This window comes from Blennius ocellaris, assembly GCF_963422515.1.
Source record: "Blennius ocellaris genome assembly, chromosome: 23".
Classification (NCBI taxonomy): domain Eukaryota; kingdom Metazoa; phylum Chordata; class Actinopteri; order Blenniiformes; family Blenniidae; genus Blennius; species Blennius ocellaris.
The window spans coordinates 4,801,880-4,818,669 of NC_137672.1; the positions used below are offsets into that span (position 1 = coordinate 4,801,880).

General features: G+C 50.6%; 1 protein-coding gene across 1 annotated transcript; it reads right to left on the reverse strand.

The window, feature by feature from the left end:
• Window positions 1-778: 778 nt before the first annotated feature.
• Window positions 779-16,646, reverse strand: LOC308147013 (glycogen phosphorylase, muscle form). The gene is made up of 20 exons (XM_080519045.1): window positions 16,280-16,646; window positions 11,897-11,998; window positions 11,589-11,667; window positions 11,210-11,313; window positions 10,065-10,196; window positions 9,859-9,970; window positions 9,315-9,397; window positions 9,092-9,235; window positions 8,410-8,502; window positions 7,829-7,975; window positions 7,085-7,248; window positions 4,225-4,339; window positions 3,921-4,022; window positions 3,692-3,839; window positions 2,723-2,781; window positions 2,068-2,209; window positions 1,776-1,983; window positions 1,572-1,706; window positions 1,415-1,481; window positions 779-1,256 (listed from the first exon to the last, which is right to left on the reverse strand). Exons 1-20 carry the CDS (start codon window positions 16,520-16,522, stop codon window positions 1,107-1,109), a joined length of 2,529 nt encoding a protein of 842 aa, XP_080375171.1. The 5' UTR covers window positions 16,523-16,646; the 3' UTR covers window positions 779-1,106.
• Between the last annotated feature and the right edge of the window lie 144 nt (window positions 16,647-16,790).

Sequence of the window (16,790 nt, forward strand, 5' to 3'; positions counted from 1 at the left end):
CACAAACTTTGCGTGAGGAGTGGAGGACCCAGCTTTCAGGACCGGTTTTGTTCTTCAGCAGCCTTTATAGAGGCTGCAGGTCTGGAACAGAGACACAATCAGTGAACAAATAGGTTTTATTTACTTTATTGGCTAAAAATTAAAAGCGTGTGATAGTAAAGTGTGAAGTTCAGTGAACAGCTACAGTAAGTTACAGTACACACACACACACACACACACACACACACAGATTACATGTTCCTCAGGACAGACGATCCAGAGGCAGAAGCCTTCGTTAGGAACAGAGAACATGCTGAGCAGGGACTGTCGGGCCTGGCCGGGTCTCCTCCAGCAGTAACAGACACAGTAACAGACCCTCCAGCAGTAACAGACACAGTAACAGACCCTCCAGCAGTAACAGACACAGAGACAATCAGCAACACCACAAAGCAAAGCTCAAACTAATAACTGCAGTGAACAAGAACCCGATTCAGTTTGGACTCCATTGGGACCGACTTCAGAATCGGTTGGGACTCGGGTCGGGACTCTATTGGTACTCGAGTTAGACTCGGGTTTGGTCTCGGGTCGGACTGAGGTCGGACTCTATTGGGACTCGAGTCAGACTCGGGTTTGGTCTCGGATCAGACTCCGTTGGGGACTTGGATTGGACTGGGGTTAGGGGTCGGGTTGGGCCTCAAGTTGGGACTCAGTCAGGACTCGGGTCAGACTCGATTTGGCCTCGGTTCAGGACTCTGTTGGGACTCGGTTCAGGAGTCGGGGTGGGACTCAGGTCGGGTGGGACTCAGGTCGGGACTCGGTTTAGGAGTCGGGGTGGGACTCAGGTCGGGACTCGGTTTAGGAGTCGGGTCAGGACTCGGGTGGGACTCGGGTTGGGGACTCGAGTGGGACACCCTCATGGAAGACAGACTATAGAAGCGGAACAGGACTCTACCGTGACGCGTTCCCACTTGACCTGAATGGATTACCGGGAGAAAAGTTCACACTGGGAATTTACCATCTGGAACTCAAAGTGGGAAGTTTTGAACTTTTTCAACTGGCTGCAGAGGAAGTGGAGCAGAGAAAAGGTCACAGTGATGAAGCTACGGGGGCGGGGCCGAGGGCGGGGCCTAGCGCTGGTCATCGGGGGCTGCGATCTTGTCCAGGCTGGGCTCCATGCCCCAGATCTCCCGGGCGTACTGCGAGATGGTGCGGTCGCTGGAGAACTTCCCACAGCCGGCGATGTTGTGTATCACCATCCTGGTCCAGGCCTTGGGGTCCTGTGTGTGTGTGTGTGTGTGTGTGTGTAGGGGGCACACACAAACATTCTTATTGTTCATTTTGTTAAAAAAAAAAAAGTTCAAGTTTAACTGAAGAAACTGCTTTGATTTATTTGGCTGCTTTTCCAGCAGCGGCCATTGGGGGGCGACTCACTGACCTTGTACAGAGCGCTGACCTTCTCCTGGCAACTCATGTAGTCCTCATAGTCCGCAAACACCTTGAACCTGCAGAGACCACAGAGACTGGGTCAGAGAGAGAGACCAGGCCCCAGAGCAGAAAAGGGTTCCTATCAGGACTGTCCTGCAGTCCCGGACCTGTCATGGTTCATCAGCATGTGGACCAGGTCCTGGAAGAGTCCGGGCTGTCCGGGACTGAAGAATCCTCCGGAGATCTGATCCATGGCCTGCTTCAGCTCAGGGATCCGGTTGTAGTAGGACTGAGCGTCGTAGCTGGAACAGAGTCAGAGTCAGAGACTGTGTCCTGTCCTGTCCGGTCCCTCGCCCCCGGTCCCCCCTCACCCTTTGCGGTCCATGGCCTCCACGTCGGGGACCCTCATGCCGAAGATGAAGAGGTTCTCCTCGCCGGCCTCCTCGGCCATCTCCACGTTAGCCCCGTCCATGGTGCCGATGGTCAGCGCTCCGTTCAGCATGAACTTCATGTTGCCGGTGCCAGACGCCTCGGTTCCCGCCGTGGAGATCTGCTCTGATAGGTCGGAGGCTGGGATCACTGCAAGGGGGGCCAGGGACACAGACATGAGCTACCGCGGCCCTTCCCCCTCCCCCGGTACTCTGGACCCCACGACCTCCTGACCTTTCTCAGCCAGAGTGACCCGGTAGTTCTCCAGGAAAACCACCTTCAGCCGGTCGCCCACAACTGGGTCGTTGTTGACGATGTCTCCAATGGAGGTGATCAGCTTGATGATCATCTTGGCCGTGTGGTAACCTGGAGCCGCCTGCGGAGAGACCCCATGAACCAGAGACCATGACTCAGCAGGCTGAACCAGAGGCCATTTGACTCATCGACTTCCACATGTCTACTTCTACTCATCCAATTCCACATGTCTACTTCTACTCATCTGATTCTACACATCTACTTCTACACGTCTCGTTCAACTTCGACACACATCTTCTTCGCATTGGCTTCTACTCATCTACAAAGCTATGTCAACTACTTCTACACTACTATTCGTCTACTTCTCGTCGGTTTCGACTCGTCTACACGGCTACATCTACTTTACGTGTCGGCTTCCACGTGTCTACTTCTACACATCAACGTCTACACATCTACTCCTATATGGCTACATCGACTTTTGAACTTCACCATGTCTACTTCTATTTGCCTACACGCCTACTACTATTCAACTACACGGCTCCGTCTATTCCTACACTTCAACGTGTCGACTTCGACTTCTACTCGTCTACTCTTTCCAGTTCTCCCACTAAAGGTCTGTGGCAGTTGTTCTGACCTTCCCTCCGATCATGACGGTTCTGGGAGTCCAGGACTTGGTGGGCTCCTTCTTGATGCCTGTGTGGAGCACAAAGAGAGTTCTGCTGGTTTCTGTCTAGTTCTACTGGGTCATCTGGTTCTAATGGGTCCTGTCCAGTTATACTGGATTCTGTTGGGTTATCTTGCTCTCCTGGGTCCTGTCTAGTTGTACCGGGCTCTGTCTGGTTCTCCCGGGTTCTGCCTGGTTGTACTGGGCTCTGTCTGGTTCTCCCGGGTTTTGGCTGGTTGTACTGGGCTCTGTCTGGTTCTCCCGGGTTTTGGCTGGTTGTACTGGGCTCTGTCTGATTCTCCCAGGTTCTGCCTGGTTGTACTGGGCTCTGTCTGATTCTCCCAGGTTCTGCCTGGTTGTACTGGGCTCTCTCTGGTTCTCCCGGGTTCTGGCTGGTTGTACTGGGCTCTCTCTGGTTCTGGCTGGTTGTACTGGGCTCTCTCTGGTTCTCCCGGGTTCTGGCTGGTTGTACTGGGCTCTGTCTGGTTCTCCCGGGTTCTGTCTGGTTGTACTGGGCTCTCTCTGGTTCTCCTGGGTTCTGGCTCGTTGTACTGGGCTCTCTCTGGTTCTCCCGGGTTCTGGCTGGTTGTACTGGGCTCTCTCTGGTTCTCCCGGGTTCTGGCTGGTTGTAGTGGGCTCTGGCTGGTTGTACTGGGCTCTGTCTGGTTCTCCCGGGTTCTGTCTGGTTGTACTGGGCTCTCTCTGGTTCTCCCGGGTTCTGGCTGGTTGTACTGGGCTCCGTCTGGTTGTACTGGGCTCTGGCTGGTTCACCCGGGTTCTGTCTGGTTCTCCCAGGTTCTGTCTGGTTGTACTGGGCTCTCTCTGGTTCTCCCGGGTTCTGTCTGGTTCTCCCTGGTTCTGGATGGTTGTACTGGGCTCTGTCTGGTTCTCCCGGGTTCTTTTGGGTTGTACTGGGTTCTGTCGGTGCAGCAGACTCACGGTTGTACAGGGTGATGATGTGCAGGCAGTTGAGCAGTTGTCTCTTGTACTCGTGGATCCTCTTCACATGCACGTCAAACATGGAGGCGGGGTTTATCTTCACCTTGTAGTGCTCCTCCAGGTACGCCGCGAACTTCATCTTGTTCTCCTGGAAGGTTAGAGAACACGGTGAGACAGAACCATCCACCCGCACCATGAGACAGAAACACCCTTCAGCCTCTCATCTCACCTGTTTGACTTTGGCCACATCGCGGATGAAGGCGTCGTCGTCCACGAAGTCCAGAAGCTTCTTCAGCTGGTCCAGGTCCCGGATGTAGTCCTCTCCAATCCTCTGACGCACACACACACACACACACATACACACATATGGTTTTAGCGTCTTGTTGAGAATCAACCAGGAGCAAAAGTAAGAGAAAGAGAAGCGACCAGTGAAGCAGAAGAGAGAAGAGGGTATCGAAGAGGATCAGAGGGGATCGCAAACGATCTGTTCGATCAAGGGGTTCCTCGGTCTCACACTCCAGGAAGGAACCCACCTCGGCGATGACCTCGGCCAGGCCCGGGTTGCACATGACCAGCCAGCGTCTCGGGGTGATGCCGTTCGTCTTGTTCTGGAATTTGTGAGGATCCATTTCGTAGAAATCCTTGAACCTGGAGATTTCAGACCGTAAATTAGCTCTGCTAACTGGAGGACCATCATGTCGAGAAAACATCGTGATCTTCCACCGCTCTTAAGCGCCACAATGCTCCAGTCGTGTGTCAACGAGAATACAGCAAATAACAGTGAAACGCTAGCTAATCCAGTGCAAACGGCTAATTCAGTGCTAAAGGCTAATCCAGCGCTAAGGGCTAATGCAGCGTGAACAGCAAATGCAGAGTTGTCAGCTAATCCACCGGAAAGTTAAAGGACATAAAGAAGCTAAAATATTATAAACAGCAGAAACAAAACATGCTCAAGTTAAGCAGCGAAAACTGCTAGAAATGCTAAAACATCTAAAACCGCTAGAAAATTTAACAATTAAACTTCAATTGAATCAAACTTAAATTATCAGCAGCTGTAATAATGATTGTGAAATGTCCTAAAAATAACTCACGAGTTTTTAAGCTTTATTCTGAAGTAACATGTAATAGATTTAGAAAGGATTGCAGGCTGGTTACTCAAGATGGCGGGCTGGTTAATGACAATGGCAAGCTGGTTTGTAAAGCTGGCGGGCTGGTTCGTGACAACGACGGCCTGGTTAGTGAAGCTGGCGGGCTGGTTAGTGACGATGGCGGGTAGAAAAGATGGCGGGCTAGTTAGTGACAATGGCAAGCTGGTTAGTAAAGATGGCAGGTAGTAAAGATGGCAGGTAGTAAAGATGGCGGGCTGGTTAGTAAAGTTGGCAGGGGGGTAGTAAAGATGGCGGACTGGTGAATGACAATGGCAAGCTGGTTAGTAAAGATGGCGGGTAGTAAAGATAGCGAGCTGGTTAGAAAAGATGGCGAGCTGTTTAGTGGTGATGGCAGGATGGTTAATAAAGATGGCGGGTAGTAAACATGGCGGGCTAGTTGGTGAAGATGGCGGGTTGGTTAATGGCAATGGCGGGCTGGTTTGTAAAGATGGTGAGCGGGTTGTTAGTGATGATGGTGGGTAGTAAAGATGGCGGGGTAGTTGGGGAAGATGGGGAAGCTGGTTAGTAAAGATACCGGCTGGTTAGTGACAATGGCAAGCTGGTTAGTAAAGATGCCAAGCTGGTTAGTGGTGATGGCGGGCTGGTTAATATAGATGGTGAGTCGTAAACATGGCAGGCTAGTCAGTGAAGATGGCGAGCTGGTTAGTGAAGATGATTAGCTGTTTAATAAAGATGGCGGGCTGGTTAATAAAGATGGCGGGTAGTAAACATGGCAGGCGAGTTAGTGAAGATGGCAGGTTGGTTAATGACAATAGCGAGCTGGTTAGTGATAATGGCAAGCTGGCAAGTGACGATAGTGGGTAGTGAAGATGGCGGGTTGGTTAGTAAAGATGGCGGGCTGGTTAGTAAAGAGGGTGGGCTGGTAAGTGAGATGGTGGGCTGGTTAGTGAAGATGGCGGAGAGTAAAGACAGCGGGCTGGTTCATGATGATGGTGGATAGTAAAGACGGCGGGATGGTTAGTGAAGACGTTGGGTAGTAAAGACGGTGGGATGGTTAGTGAAGATGGTGGGTAGTAAAGACGGTGGGATGGTTAGTGAAGATGGTGGGTAGTAAAGACGGTGGGATGGTTAGTGAAGACGTTGGGTAGTAAAGACGGTGGGATGGTTAGTGAAGATGGTGGGTAGTAAAGATGGCGGGATGGTTAGTGAAGATGGTGGGTAGTAAAGACGGTGGGATGGTTAGTGAAGATGGTGGGTAGTAAAGACGGTGGGATGGTTATTGAAGATGGTGGGTAGTAAAGACGGTGGGATGGTTAGTGAAGACGTTGGGTAGTAAAGACGGTGGGATGGTTAGTGAAGACGTTGGGTAGTAAAGACGGTGGGATGGTTAGTGAAGATGGTGGGTAGTAAAGACGGTGGGATGGTTAGTGAAGACGGTGGGTAGTAAAGACGGTGGGATGGTTATTGAAGATGGTGGGTAGTAAAGACGGTGGGATGGTTAGTGAAGACGTTGGGTAGTAAAGACGGTGGGATGGTTAGTGAAGACGTTGGGTAGTAAAGACGGTGGGATGGTTAGTGAAGACGTTGGGTAGTAAAGACGGTGGGATGGTTAGTGAAGACGGTGGGTAGTAAAGACGGTGGGATGGTTATTGAAGATGGTGGGTAGTAAAGACGGTGGGATGGTTAGTGAAGACGTTGGGTAGTAAAGACGGTGGGATGGTTAGCGAAGACGGTGGGTAGTAAAGACGGTAGGATGGTTAGTGAAGATGGTGGGTAGTAAAGACGGTGGGATGGTTAGCGAAGACGGTGGGTAGTAAAGACGGTGGGATGGCTAGCGAAGACGGTGGGTAGTAAAGACGGTGGGATGGTTATTGAAGATGGTGGGTAGTAAAGACGGTGGGATGGTTAGTGAAGACGTTGGGTAGTAAAGACGGTGGGATGGTTAGTGAAGACGTTGGGTAGTAAAGACGGTGGGATGGTTAGTGAAGACGTTGGGTAGTAAAGACGGTGGGATGGTTAGTGAAGACGGTGGGTAGTAAAGACGGTGGGATGGTTATTGAAGATGGTGGGTAGTAAAGACGGTGGGATGGTTAGTGAAGACGTTGGGTAGTAAAGACGGTGGGATGGTTAGCGAAGACGGTGGGTAGTAAAGACGGTAGGATGGTTAGTGAAGATGGTGGGTAGTAAAGACGGTGGGATGGTTAGCGAAGACGGTGGGTAGTAAAGACGGTGGGATGGCTAGCGAAGACGGTGGGTAGTAAAGATGGCGGGATGGTTCTCCTACACGGTGTCTTTGATGATCTCGGAGTGAATGCGAGCGACTCCGTTGACGGCGTGCGAGCCCACGATGCAGAGATGAGCCATGTTGATCTTCTTGACGTCGCCTTCCTCGATCAGTGACATTCGGCGCATTCGATCCACATCTCCGGGAAAAAGCTTGGTGATGCGCTGGAGAGAGCAAGACAAAGAGACGTTCAACATTCTATGAAAAAGAAGTGGAATTTGACATTTTATACTTTTCTTATTATTATTATGGAATTTGATTCAAGAAACCAATTCAACTATATTTACTCGGTTCTGCGGCAGATAGAAAGGACGAAAGGTCAAGCGTGTACTACTGAGGTAATGACAGTTTTGTGCACTGGGTGGCAGTAGTGAGTCCAAGTTGCACTTTATTTAATTCAATGTTTGTAACCTGGTCAACCTCTTTGTTCCTTTCAGGGTGAAAGGTCGTGACTCAGTGCACCATCTGGTGGTACAAAGTGGAATTACATGGCGAGCAATCTGAGAATTTGTGGCAGATTCTGACGAAGTATTTTGAGCACAATAAAACTAAAAACTATCAAAATTGTAGTTTTGCTCAAAATAACATTTGATTAAGTTTCGAATCTGATTATCTGAACAAAAACTCTTTTTAGTTCGTTTGTTACCAGATCTTTATAACCAACAAGATACGTTCATACGCTGGTTGTTTCAATACGATCGTCATTCCCACGTTAGCGCGGTGACCTTTGACCCCTCCTCGTACCTCCAGGTGCCTCCGGTTGATCTCGTAGATGATCTCCAGGTGTCGAGGCAGAAGGTTCTGGACCAGGTCCAGGGGCCAGCGCTCCAGAGCCTCGGGCAGGACGGTGTGGTTGGTGTAGGCACAGGTACGGATCACGATGTCCCAGGCCTGCCGGGGGGGGGTTACAGTGTTCATCGGGTCACAAGCTAAACTCAGTTAGATATTGAGAAACTCGCAACACATATGGAAGTAAACAAATGTCTCCCAACATATTCCACTTAATTTAGGCTGTGGAGTTCCACAAGGTTCTGTGTTCGGACCCATACTTCCTTTAATATGACACAAAACAGCTCGGCATCTCTGAATACCAGAATAAATTCCAACTGTAAAACCAAATTTTGAAGAAATGGAGCCGTCAGTTTGAGGTTTCTAAATTCAGACGAAACGGAAGCGGCTGATTTCAACTCAAGTTTCGGGATCAAGAAACGGATCCAATGTGTCTGACAGACGAAGCGAAGATCTTGGAGAGGTAAGAACAGAGTTTTACTACAATCTGGCTGCTCATCAGTCCTGACCGAGTCGGCGCAGAGGGGAACCGGTACCTTCTCCCAGGTGAGCTTCTCCACGTCCACCAGGATCCTCATCAGCTCAGGGATGGCCATGGCAGGGTGGGTGTCGTTCAGCTGGATGGCAACCTGCCGGCAGAGACAGCTCAGTACTTCCTCCTCACTAGTGCTTCCTCTGTAGCAGTGTTTTTCAACCTTTTTTGAGCCAAGGCACACTTTTTTGTTTGGAAAAATCTGGAGGCACACCACCACCCGAAAATGTTAAAATGTGAAACTCTGTAGCCTCTATTAACAATATAAAGTCTTTCTCATCAAAGTTTTATCAACAGGAATCAAATAAATACAGAAAAAAAGTATTTCCCAATGTCTTTTTTTAATAGTGACTCCCTCAGTGTGAAACCTGGACCTGATGGATGAAGAGCTGAGATCCTGGTTCACATTCTTCCTTTTCAACAACTTCTCCATCACTGTCACTGACACAGTACTTTGATGCAAGATGGTAGCAGGAGGTGGAGATTAACCACACCGACGTCTGTCAGTTTCGATTTCACCGACAACATTCTGTGCTGCCATCTAGTGGCACAGTGGTTGAAAAACACTGATCTATAGTACCTCCTCACCAGTACTTTGTGTATAATTCTTTGTCACCAGTAGGTGTAGAGGTGGTGGTGTGGGGGAGGGAGGTGGTGGTGGTGGTGGTGTGGGGGAGGGGTCTCACCTTGTCGGGCAGTGTGGACAGATCCATGCGTACGAACTCGGTGGAGCCGAACTTGGAGGCCTTAAAGCGCCGGATGATGTCCTGGAGAGTCGCCGCCACGACGAAGTACTCTTGCTTGAGACGCAGTTCCTTCCCCTCGAAGAACTAGAGGAGGAGAACTCAGAACTTAGAACTCGGGTGGGTTCCTCCTGGTCTCTCTGCCAGCGGCGGGAGCGTCTCTCACGTTGTCGTTGGGGTAGAGGACTCTGGAGATGTTCTCCGCCAGGTTCCTGTCCAGCACGGCCTGGATGTAGCCGCCAACGTTAACTGAGGGACGACAGCAGGAGAACTGCATCTTCACAACTCCTTCAACCGCCGACGGCGCCGCTGTGTGGCCATCTTGGAAGTCCTGCCGGTTCTTCACCACTGATCAATGAACTGCTGAACGACTGTGTTCATTTTAAACCGAGCTCTTTATGGTTCAACTCTTTAAAAACACCAATTAGCTGAAACAATATGCGAAGAAGGCTACAAAAACGTGACGGACATTTTAAATATATTTAAATACGTTTTTTTGAATGCCTTTTTTACCGGTTGCTAAGCAACGACATTTCGTTGCCAGTTCCTCACTTTGTGATGTACTGTGCAATGACAATAAAGAAAGTCTAAGTCAAAGTTAAAGGACAAAGTGAACTCCCTGGAGCCGCGTGGCGCCGCGCCGTGCCGCGAACCACGGCAAAGAGAAACGACACACTACCGGCAGGTAGCTGATCTCCTTCGACACTCACAGTCTTTGAGGTTGAAGTCGCATGGCGCCTTGGCAGACCACAGCCTCATGGTGTTGACGATGTTGTTCCTGTAGCCAGGAACCGGAGTGTCGTACGGGAGCGCAAGGACCACCTGGAGGCACGGGAACATCTCAGACATACGTCTTACATCAGAGGAAGTGACGTCGGGAGAGAACGTCCCCCTGCTGGTGAGCGCCGGTACTGACCTGCGTGTCGACCCACTTCACGCCGTCCGGGCCGTGTTCCACTCGGCCGTAGAAGTGGACGGGCCGCATGTACTCGGGCCGCGCCTTCTCCCAGGGGTTACCGTACCGCAGCCAATCATCAGCCTCCTCCACCTGCCGGAACCAAGCTGGGATCAATCCTCTCCCTCGGAGTTCCACAAGGATACATCCTGGGCCCGTAATGATTCACTATATCCAGAAGAGGATTGTCTCATTCTATCCTTACGACCAGGAGCCCAGGTCGTAATCAACAGATGATCAATGAAGTATTGATACCTGCTGAGTGGTTGTCATAGCAACAGTGAGCTCATCTGACCACAAGGTGTTCCATTGTCTGGAATTTGTACCTAAATGTCTTACAGGTAAAAAATGCAGCATCCCAAACGAGGAAGTTTTTCATGTTTCTGAATCAAAGGTCAGCATTAATCACTATTAAAATGACGATACGCTGAGCTTGGAAACAACCGACTTTCACCTCGACGCCGCCATCGTCTAACGAGCGACAAGAATGACTTCTGAGAGCCAATCACCACATTTAACCTGGACCGAAATATACTTTATGTGGCTGAAAGCTGGAGGACGAGCGAGTGACGGAGTGGTGCAGCGAGGAAGGAAGGAAGGATTTCCTCCTGAGGAAAACTCTGCAGGATGAATCTGACAAACGTGTTAGTGGAATAGTCAGACTCCGTCACCATGACGACGAGAGACAATCCACTGCAACTTTGCATGACACTACTGCCTTACAGTAGTACGACAGTACTCTCACTCCGTCAGTAAGTTTTCTCTGGTGTGATGAAGACGAGCAGGTGTGATAAAGATAGCAGGTGTGAGGAAGACAAGTCATGTGATGAAGAATAGCAGGTGTGATGAAGAATAGCAGGTGTGATGAAGAATAGCAGGTGTGATGAAGAATAGGTGTGATGAAGACGAGTCGTGTGATGAAGACGAGCAGATGTGATGAAGACAAGTCGTGTGATGAAGAATAGCAGGTGTGATGAAGAATAGGTGTGATGAAGACGAGTCGTGTGATGAATAGGTGTGATGAAGACGAGTCGTGTGATGAAGACGAGTCGTGTGATGAAGACTAGATGTGATGAAGACGGGTCGTGTGATGAAGATGATGGTACCTGCCAGCCGTTCTGGATCTTCTGGTTGAAGATTCCGAACTCGTAGCGGATTCCATATCCGTAGGCAGCCAGACCCAGAGAGGCCATGGAGTCCAGGAAGCAGGCTGCGGAGAAAGGTGGGACGAGGGGGGAGGGGTCACTGTCTGGCAGTAGCCAATCAGGAGCTCACCAGCCAAATGACCGACATGTCGTCACCAGAGCATCGTCTGACGTGTGACGACGCGTCGGTCAGTGTCAGACGGCGCTCTGAGGAAGGCTGCAGGCCGCAAAAAACCTTTCCTGCAATTTTACTATCATTAAAAAAAAAAAAAAAAAAAAAAGGAAGAGTCTCGACATACGTAGTTAGAAGAGCACAATGAACACAATTCCAGCAGCTCACCAGCCAGGCGGCCCAGTCCTCCGTTACCAAGACCAGCGTCCTCCTCGATGTCCTGCAGCTCCTCCATGTCCAGACCCAGCTGAGGACCACAACCACAGTCTGAACCAGGACCACAACCATCAACCACAATCTGAACCAGAACCAGAATCTGAACCAGAGTTTGAGTGAGAACCAGAACAGGTTCTGCTGGTTTGTTTGGCGTCTCTGGATCAGAATGTTCTGGAACAGATCAGGTCCACTCAGCGATTGGTGATCAACACGTTCTGGACGCTCGCGTCTCCCCCTGCTGGACCGGAGGAGCTCCTCACCTGGTAGGTTGCTTCATCGCAGGCGTTCTCCAGAGCCAGGTTCACCATAGTGTTCTGGAGGGTTCTTCCCATGTAGAACTCCAGGGACAGGTAGTAGACCCGCTGCAGGAGACACAGGACACCTTAGAGCAGGGAAGCACCGGTCCACGTTCCTTCACGATACCTGAATTTGGAGAACTGCCGATACTATTCAGATACCAGAGCGGTTTGCTTTAATATTATTATTCTCATTATTGTTGATTTTTTATGAGGCAGTAATAAACTGGTCTCTACAGTAAAGTATAAATGTAGGAATGTTTGCATGTTTTGTCTCTCCAGACAACTTGAGGTTAGAAAAAGGTGAGAAAATGAAGCAGTACAAAGTATTTTAGTTCCATGTGGACAATGTGGGGTCTGTGTGATGTCATCATCTCTAATAAACTAGTTCTATCTTCAAAACCTCAGTCACTTTATTAATGTCTGCATGTTGCCGAGCTGCTTTGCAAATATCGCATGTTGCTCTATTGCCTTGAATGTAGTGCACATTGTTCCATTGCTTTGAAAATTTTGCTTTGTAAAAATTGCACGCTGCTGCATTGCTTTGCAAACGTTGCCGTTGCTTTGCCAACATTGCACGTTGCCGTTGCTTTGTTAACATTGCACGGCTGGAAACTGTGAACTGGATTTCCATTACTCCCTGCCTCAATGAGACCCGCCTCCCTTCAGGAAATCCAGTCCACAGTTTGCAGCCAGTAGAGCAGAGCAGCAGCAGGGAAACACTGGCGTGGTTCCAGCAGACAAGTGTTTAGGCTGCAAGCCAGACCCCTTAAGCTCCACTGGTAGGGAGTCAGGCTCATTGTGATTTTTAGTAAGATATGTGTCCCTAGACATTAACAAAATGTGATCGCCCTGCAGAAGTCTCTGCCTTCTTGGTCTTTTCACCCTAAATGTCTTCTTTTTTTTTTCTCTGTGCGGTTTCAATCACTAAAAGTGGTTGAATGTTATGATCTATGACCAATATAATGTCAAGATTTTACTGGTGGAATGCTGAGTACACAAATTAATTTGACATTTTTGGTGATTGCTACTTGAAAATGGCAAAATATCCCACAAAAATATGCTCAAAATACAGAAAAACTAACAGAAATCTCTTCAAGTTCACCAATGTCATCCTACAATTTACTGACGTCTTGGCAAATAAAACCCCTACAGCCACACAAGAACTTCCTTGTGATACACCGACAATGGAAACGCCATTGGTGGGAACAACGTTGGTCCATGAGGTTTATTGTGACTTTTCAAGCACGCCAAGTACAGTTCTTCATCGAAAATCAACACTTCCGCTATTGTAGAACACGTTTGTTGTACTGATCAATTCCAGATCACGACAGAGTTCTACCATCACGGTTCTGATCAGTACTGGTGTCATCAGCCTAAATGTTCTTCTCCAGTCCACTGCATCACCACTATAGGTGATATTTACTACAGTACCCAGTACGTAGATATTGCCGTGGTGGTCTACATACAGTAAACCTTCCAGACAACATAATGGGGTTATCATTTTATCACAGTACACTGGCAGATACTCAACCAGGTTCGGAGTAGCTTCACGTACTTTGGATTCTCTCTGGAGATTCTCAAGGTTTTGCTGACAAAGGTTCTCTGACTTCTTCTTCAGAGATATCAAAGTGCTTCCATACAGTTTTGTTCGTCTCCACCCACGGGATGGACGACGGCCACCGTCAGTCTCAATGTTTCATACAAGGATTGGTGTACATACACATACATTTTAACCTCCAGAACCTTCGACGCCGAGGCTCCTACGATCGGGTCGGCCTCCATGAACCAGCGTCTTGAAGTCGAGCTCCGAGGATCACAAGCTTGAAAGTGCCCACCCGGAGAATCATTGCTGAATATTTCTCACGATGCTTCGCAGTGATTTACGTTGCTTTAGCATCCATAAGACCTGGTCCAGTACTACGACAATCTCCTCGCTGCTCGAGAACCACCAGGACCACCGTTTCACTCATTTATCAACACAGTTGAAGCTCTGCTTCCTCCTCGAGGTGTCAGTGTTTACTGCGCCATTCGTCACCTGACGAACGAGAAGCTTCTCTGGTTCCTGAGCTCTCATCTCAAACCTGATTGGTCAGAATCAGAATCACTGGGGGACGAAACGACTTCCTTGTTCCCTGGAGAGGAAGTCGCGTCACGAATGAAGTGTTTTGACGTTTCGTTCAGTTCAGGGTCAAACGCTGGTTCACGCGTTATTTTAAATCGGATTGAGACCATCAGCCGCCCCTCACGCGAGGGGCGGAGCTAATGCTGATCAAGCAGCCGCAGGCTAATGCTAATGCTAATAGGAACTTCTGTCAAAGCAATGACATTCCTGATCAATACTTTGATTTGTTGATGCAGGTGGATGCTGCCGGATGGAAGAGCTACGTGCGTCTCACTTCTCCCTCAATGGCCCCGGAATGTTCCGACGCAACAGCTCGGTGTGTGTGTGTGTGTGTGTGTGTGTGTGTGTGTGTGTGTGTGTGTGTGTGTGTGTGTGTGTGTGTGTGTGTGTGTGTGTGTGTGTGTGTGTGTGTGTGTGTGTGTGTGTGTGTGTGTGTGTGTGTGTGTGTGTGTGAGGTTACAGTGACTTTCCCCAGCAGGACAATGGCTCAGTGTTAGAAACACTGGCTGGGTAGCCGATTACAGTTACTCATTACAGTTACTCATTACAGTTACTCATTACAGTTACTCGCAGCTCGTCGGTTACCGTTGCAGGAAAACGATTCATTTCCTCTGAACGGATCCGACGGCCAGACCAGGTGACCTCTGACCCCTCCCGTAGAAATGCCTTGGTTCCTGATACAGTGTGATGGTGTATTGATCATCTATTGATTGCATATCAAGTATTGGGATACTGAGAGGATCCAGGCCACGATTATTAATGCTGAAGAACTACGATCCTGAAGAAACCACGACGTGAATCTTTCTTAATGCTCCAGTACTGAGCGACACTGAGGGGCTTGGTGAACGTGGGGAGCATAAAAACCGTGGAAACTCTTCCTCTGCCTCCTCTTCCTCGACCAGCCCACTTCTCCTCCTCCTCTTCTTCCTCCTCCTCCCTCATTTCCCTCCCCCTCGACCATCCCACTCCTCCTGTTGCTGCTCCTCCTCCTCCTCCTCCTCCTTCTCCTCTTCTTCTTCTTCCTCCTCCTCCCTCGTTTCCCTCCCCCTCGTCCATCCCACTCCTCCTCCTGTTGCTGCTCCTCCTCCTCCTCCTTCTCCTCTTCTTCTTCTTCCTCCTCTACCTCCTCCTCCCTCGTTTCCCTCCCCCTCGTCCATCCCACTCCTCCTCCTGTTGCTGCTCCTCCTCCTTCTCCTCTTCTTCTTCCTCCTCCTCCTCCTCCCTCGTTTCCCTCACCCTCGACCATCCCACTCCTCCTGCTGCTGCTGCTTCTTCTCCTCCTCCTCCTCCTCCTCCTCCTCCCTCGTCCATCTCACTCCTCCTCCTGTTGCTCCTCCACCTCCTGTTGCTCCTCCACCTCCTGTTGCTCCCCTTTTTTCCTCCACCTCAATCATCCCACTCCGCTTCCTCCTGTTACTCCTCCGCCTCCTCCTGTTGCTCCTCCTCCCCCCGCTTCCCCCCCCCCCCCCCCCAGAGAGTAAACCTGTTCAACTGTTCCTCTTCCTCTACTTGTGCGGATGTTCCTGGAGAGTAATCAGAGTACTGCCTTGTAACTGATCAACGACTTGATGGAATTTAATCAGCAGCAGGAACTTCCTGTTCAAAACAAAAGCTTCAGATCGTTTCCCTTCTTCTTCTTCTTCTTCTTCCAGCTCAGAGTTGAATAAAGAAGGAAACAGTTTGTGGAGTTCAGTCGGTCACTCCTGTACAGAGCGGATCTACTGGATCTCCCGAGTGACCCTGAAGCAACTTCCTGTTCAATCAGTGGAACCTGCACGTCTGAGGCCATTTTGTGATGCTGTGTGTGTGTGCGCGCGCGCGCGCGCACTTGTGTGTGTTACGTAACCATCGCAGCCTTTTATAGTGGCCGCTCATTAAAATTGCTTGTGTGCGGCGCACGGCCACGGCGTCGGGAGCGCGCAACCGTTGCTTTAAGCAGCTTCGGCGGGCGGTGGGGGGGCGCGGGCGCGCGCTCGCGCGAACTTGCCGAAGAGATGCTCGCAGCTTCACGTTGCGTAACGTGAAGCTGCGAGCCGGACGCGCGCGCATCACGAAGCGGCGACTACACTATACATGGAAGAAGAGCACGCGCGCGCGCAGGCACGCACGCGCGGGGCACTGCAGCAGACAGCAGCCCCGCCTCCTCCTCCCGATCAGCTGTGTACGTGCCCCCCCCACCACCACCACCCCCACCCCCCTCACCAACCCCGCCCCCCTCTTACTTTGGGGTCCTTCTCGTAGTAGTGCTGCTGCGTCCGGATCCAGCGGCCCACCAGGTGGTCCCGCACCGTGTTGGCCAGGGCGAAGTAGTAGTCCCGCTTGGTGGCCACGTTCCGGTCCTTGACCAGGGTGAAGTGCAGGTGTCGGTTGAAGTTGGTCTTCAGGTCGGCGACATTCTCCACCCCGGCGAGCCCGCGCACCGAGATCTGCTTCCTCTTGTCCTGGTCCGACAGCGGCTTGGCCATGGTGGCGCGTGAGGTCAGAAAGCGAACCGAACCGAACCGAGCTGGACCGAGACGTGCTGCTGGCTGAGAGGAGGAACCGTCTGCCCTCTGGCCGCCTCCACTGACACTCCGCCGCTGCGCACGCGCTTTATTTATACAGGCGCAGGCACCGCCGTGCGTAAAGACGCAGCGCGGGGACGCACGGCGGCGCCCTTCACAATAAAACTCCCAACTCTAAACACATCGGGATGGGATGGGGGTGGGGGGTGGGGGGGGTCGAGAAATACAT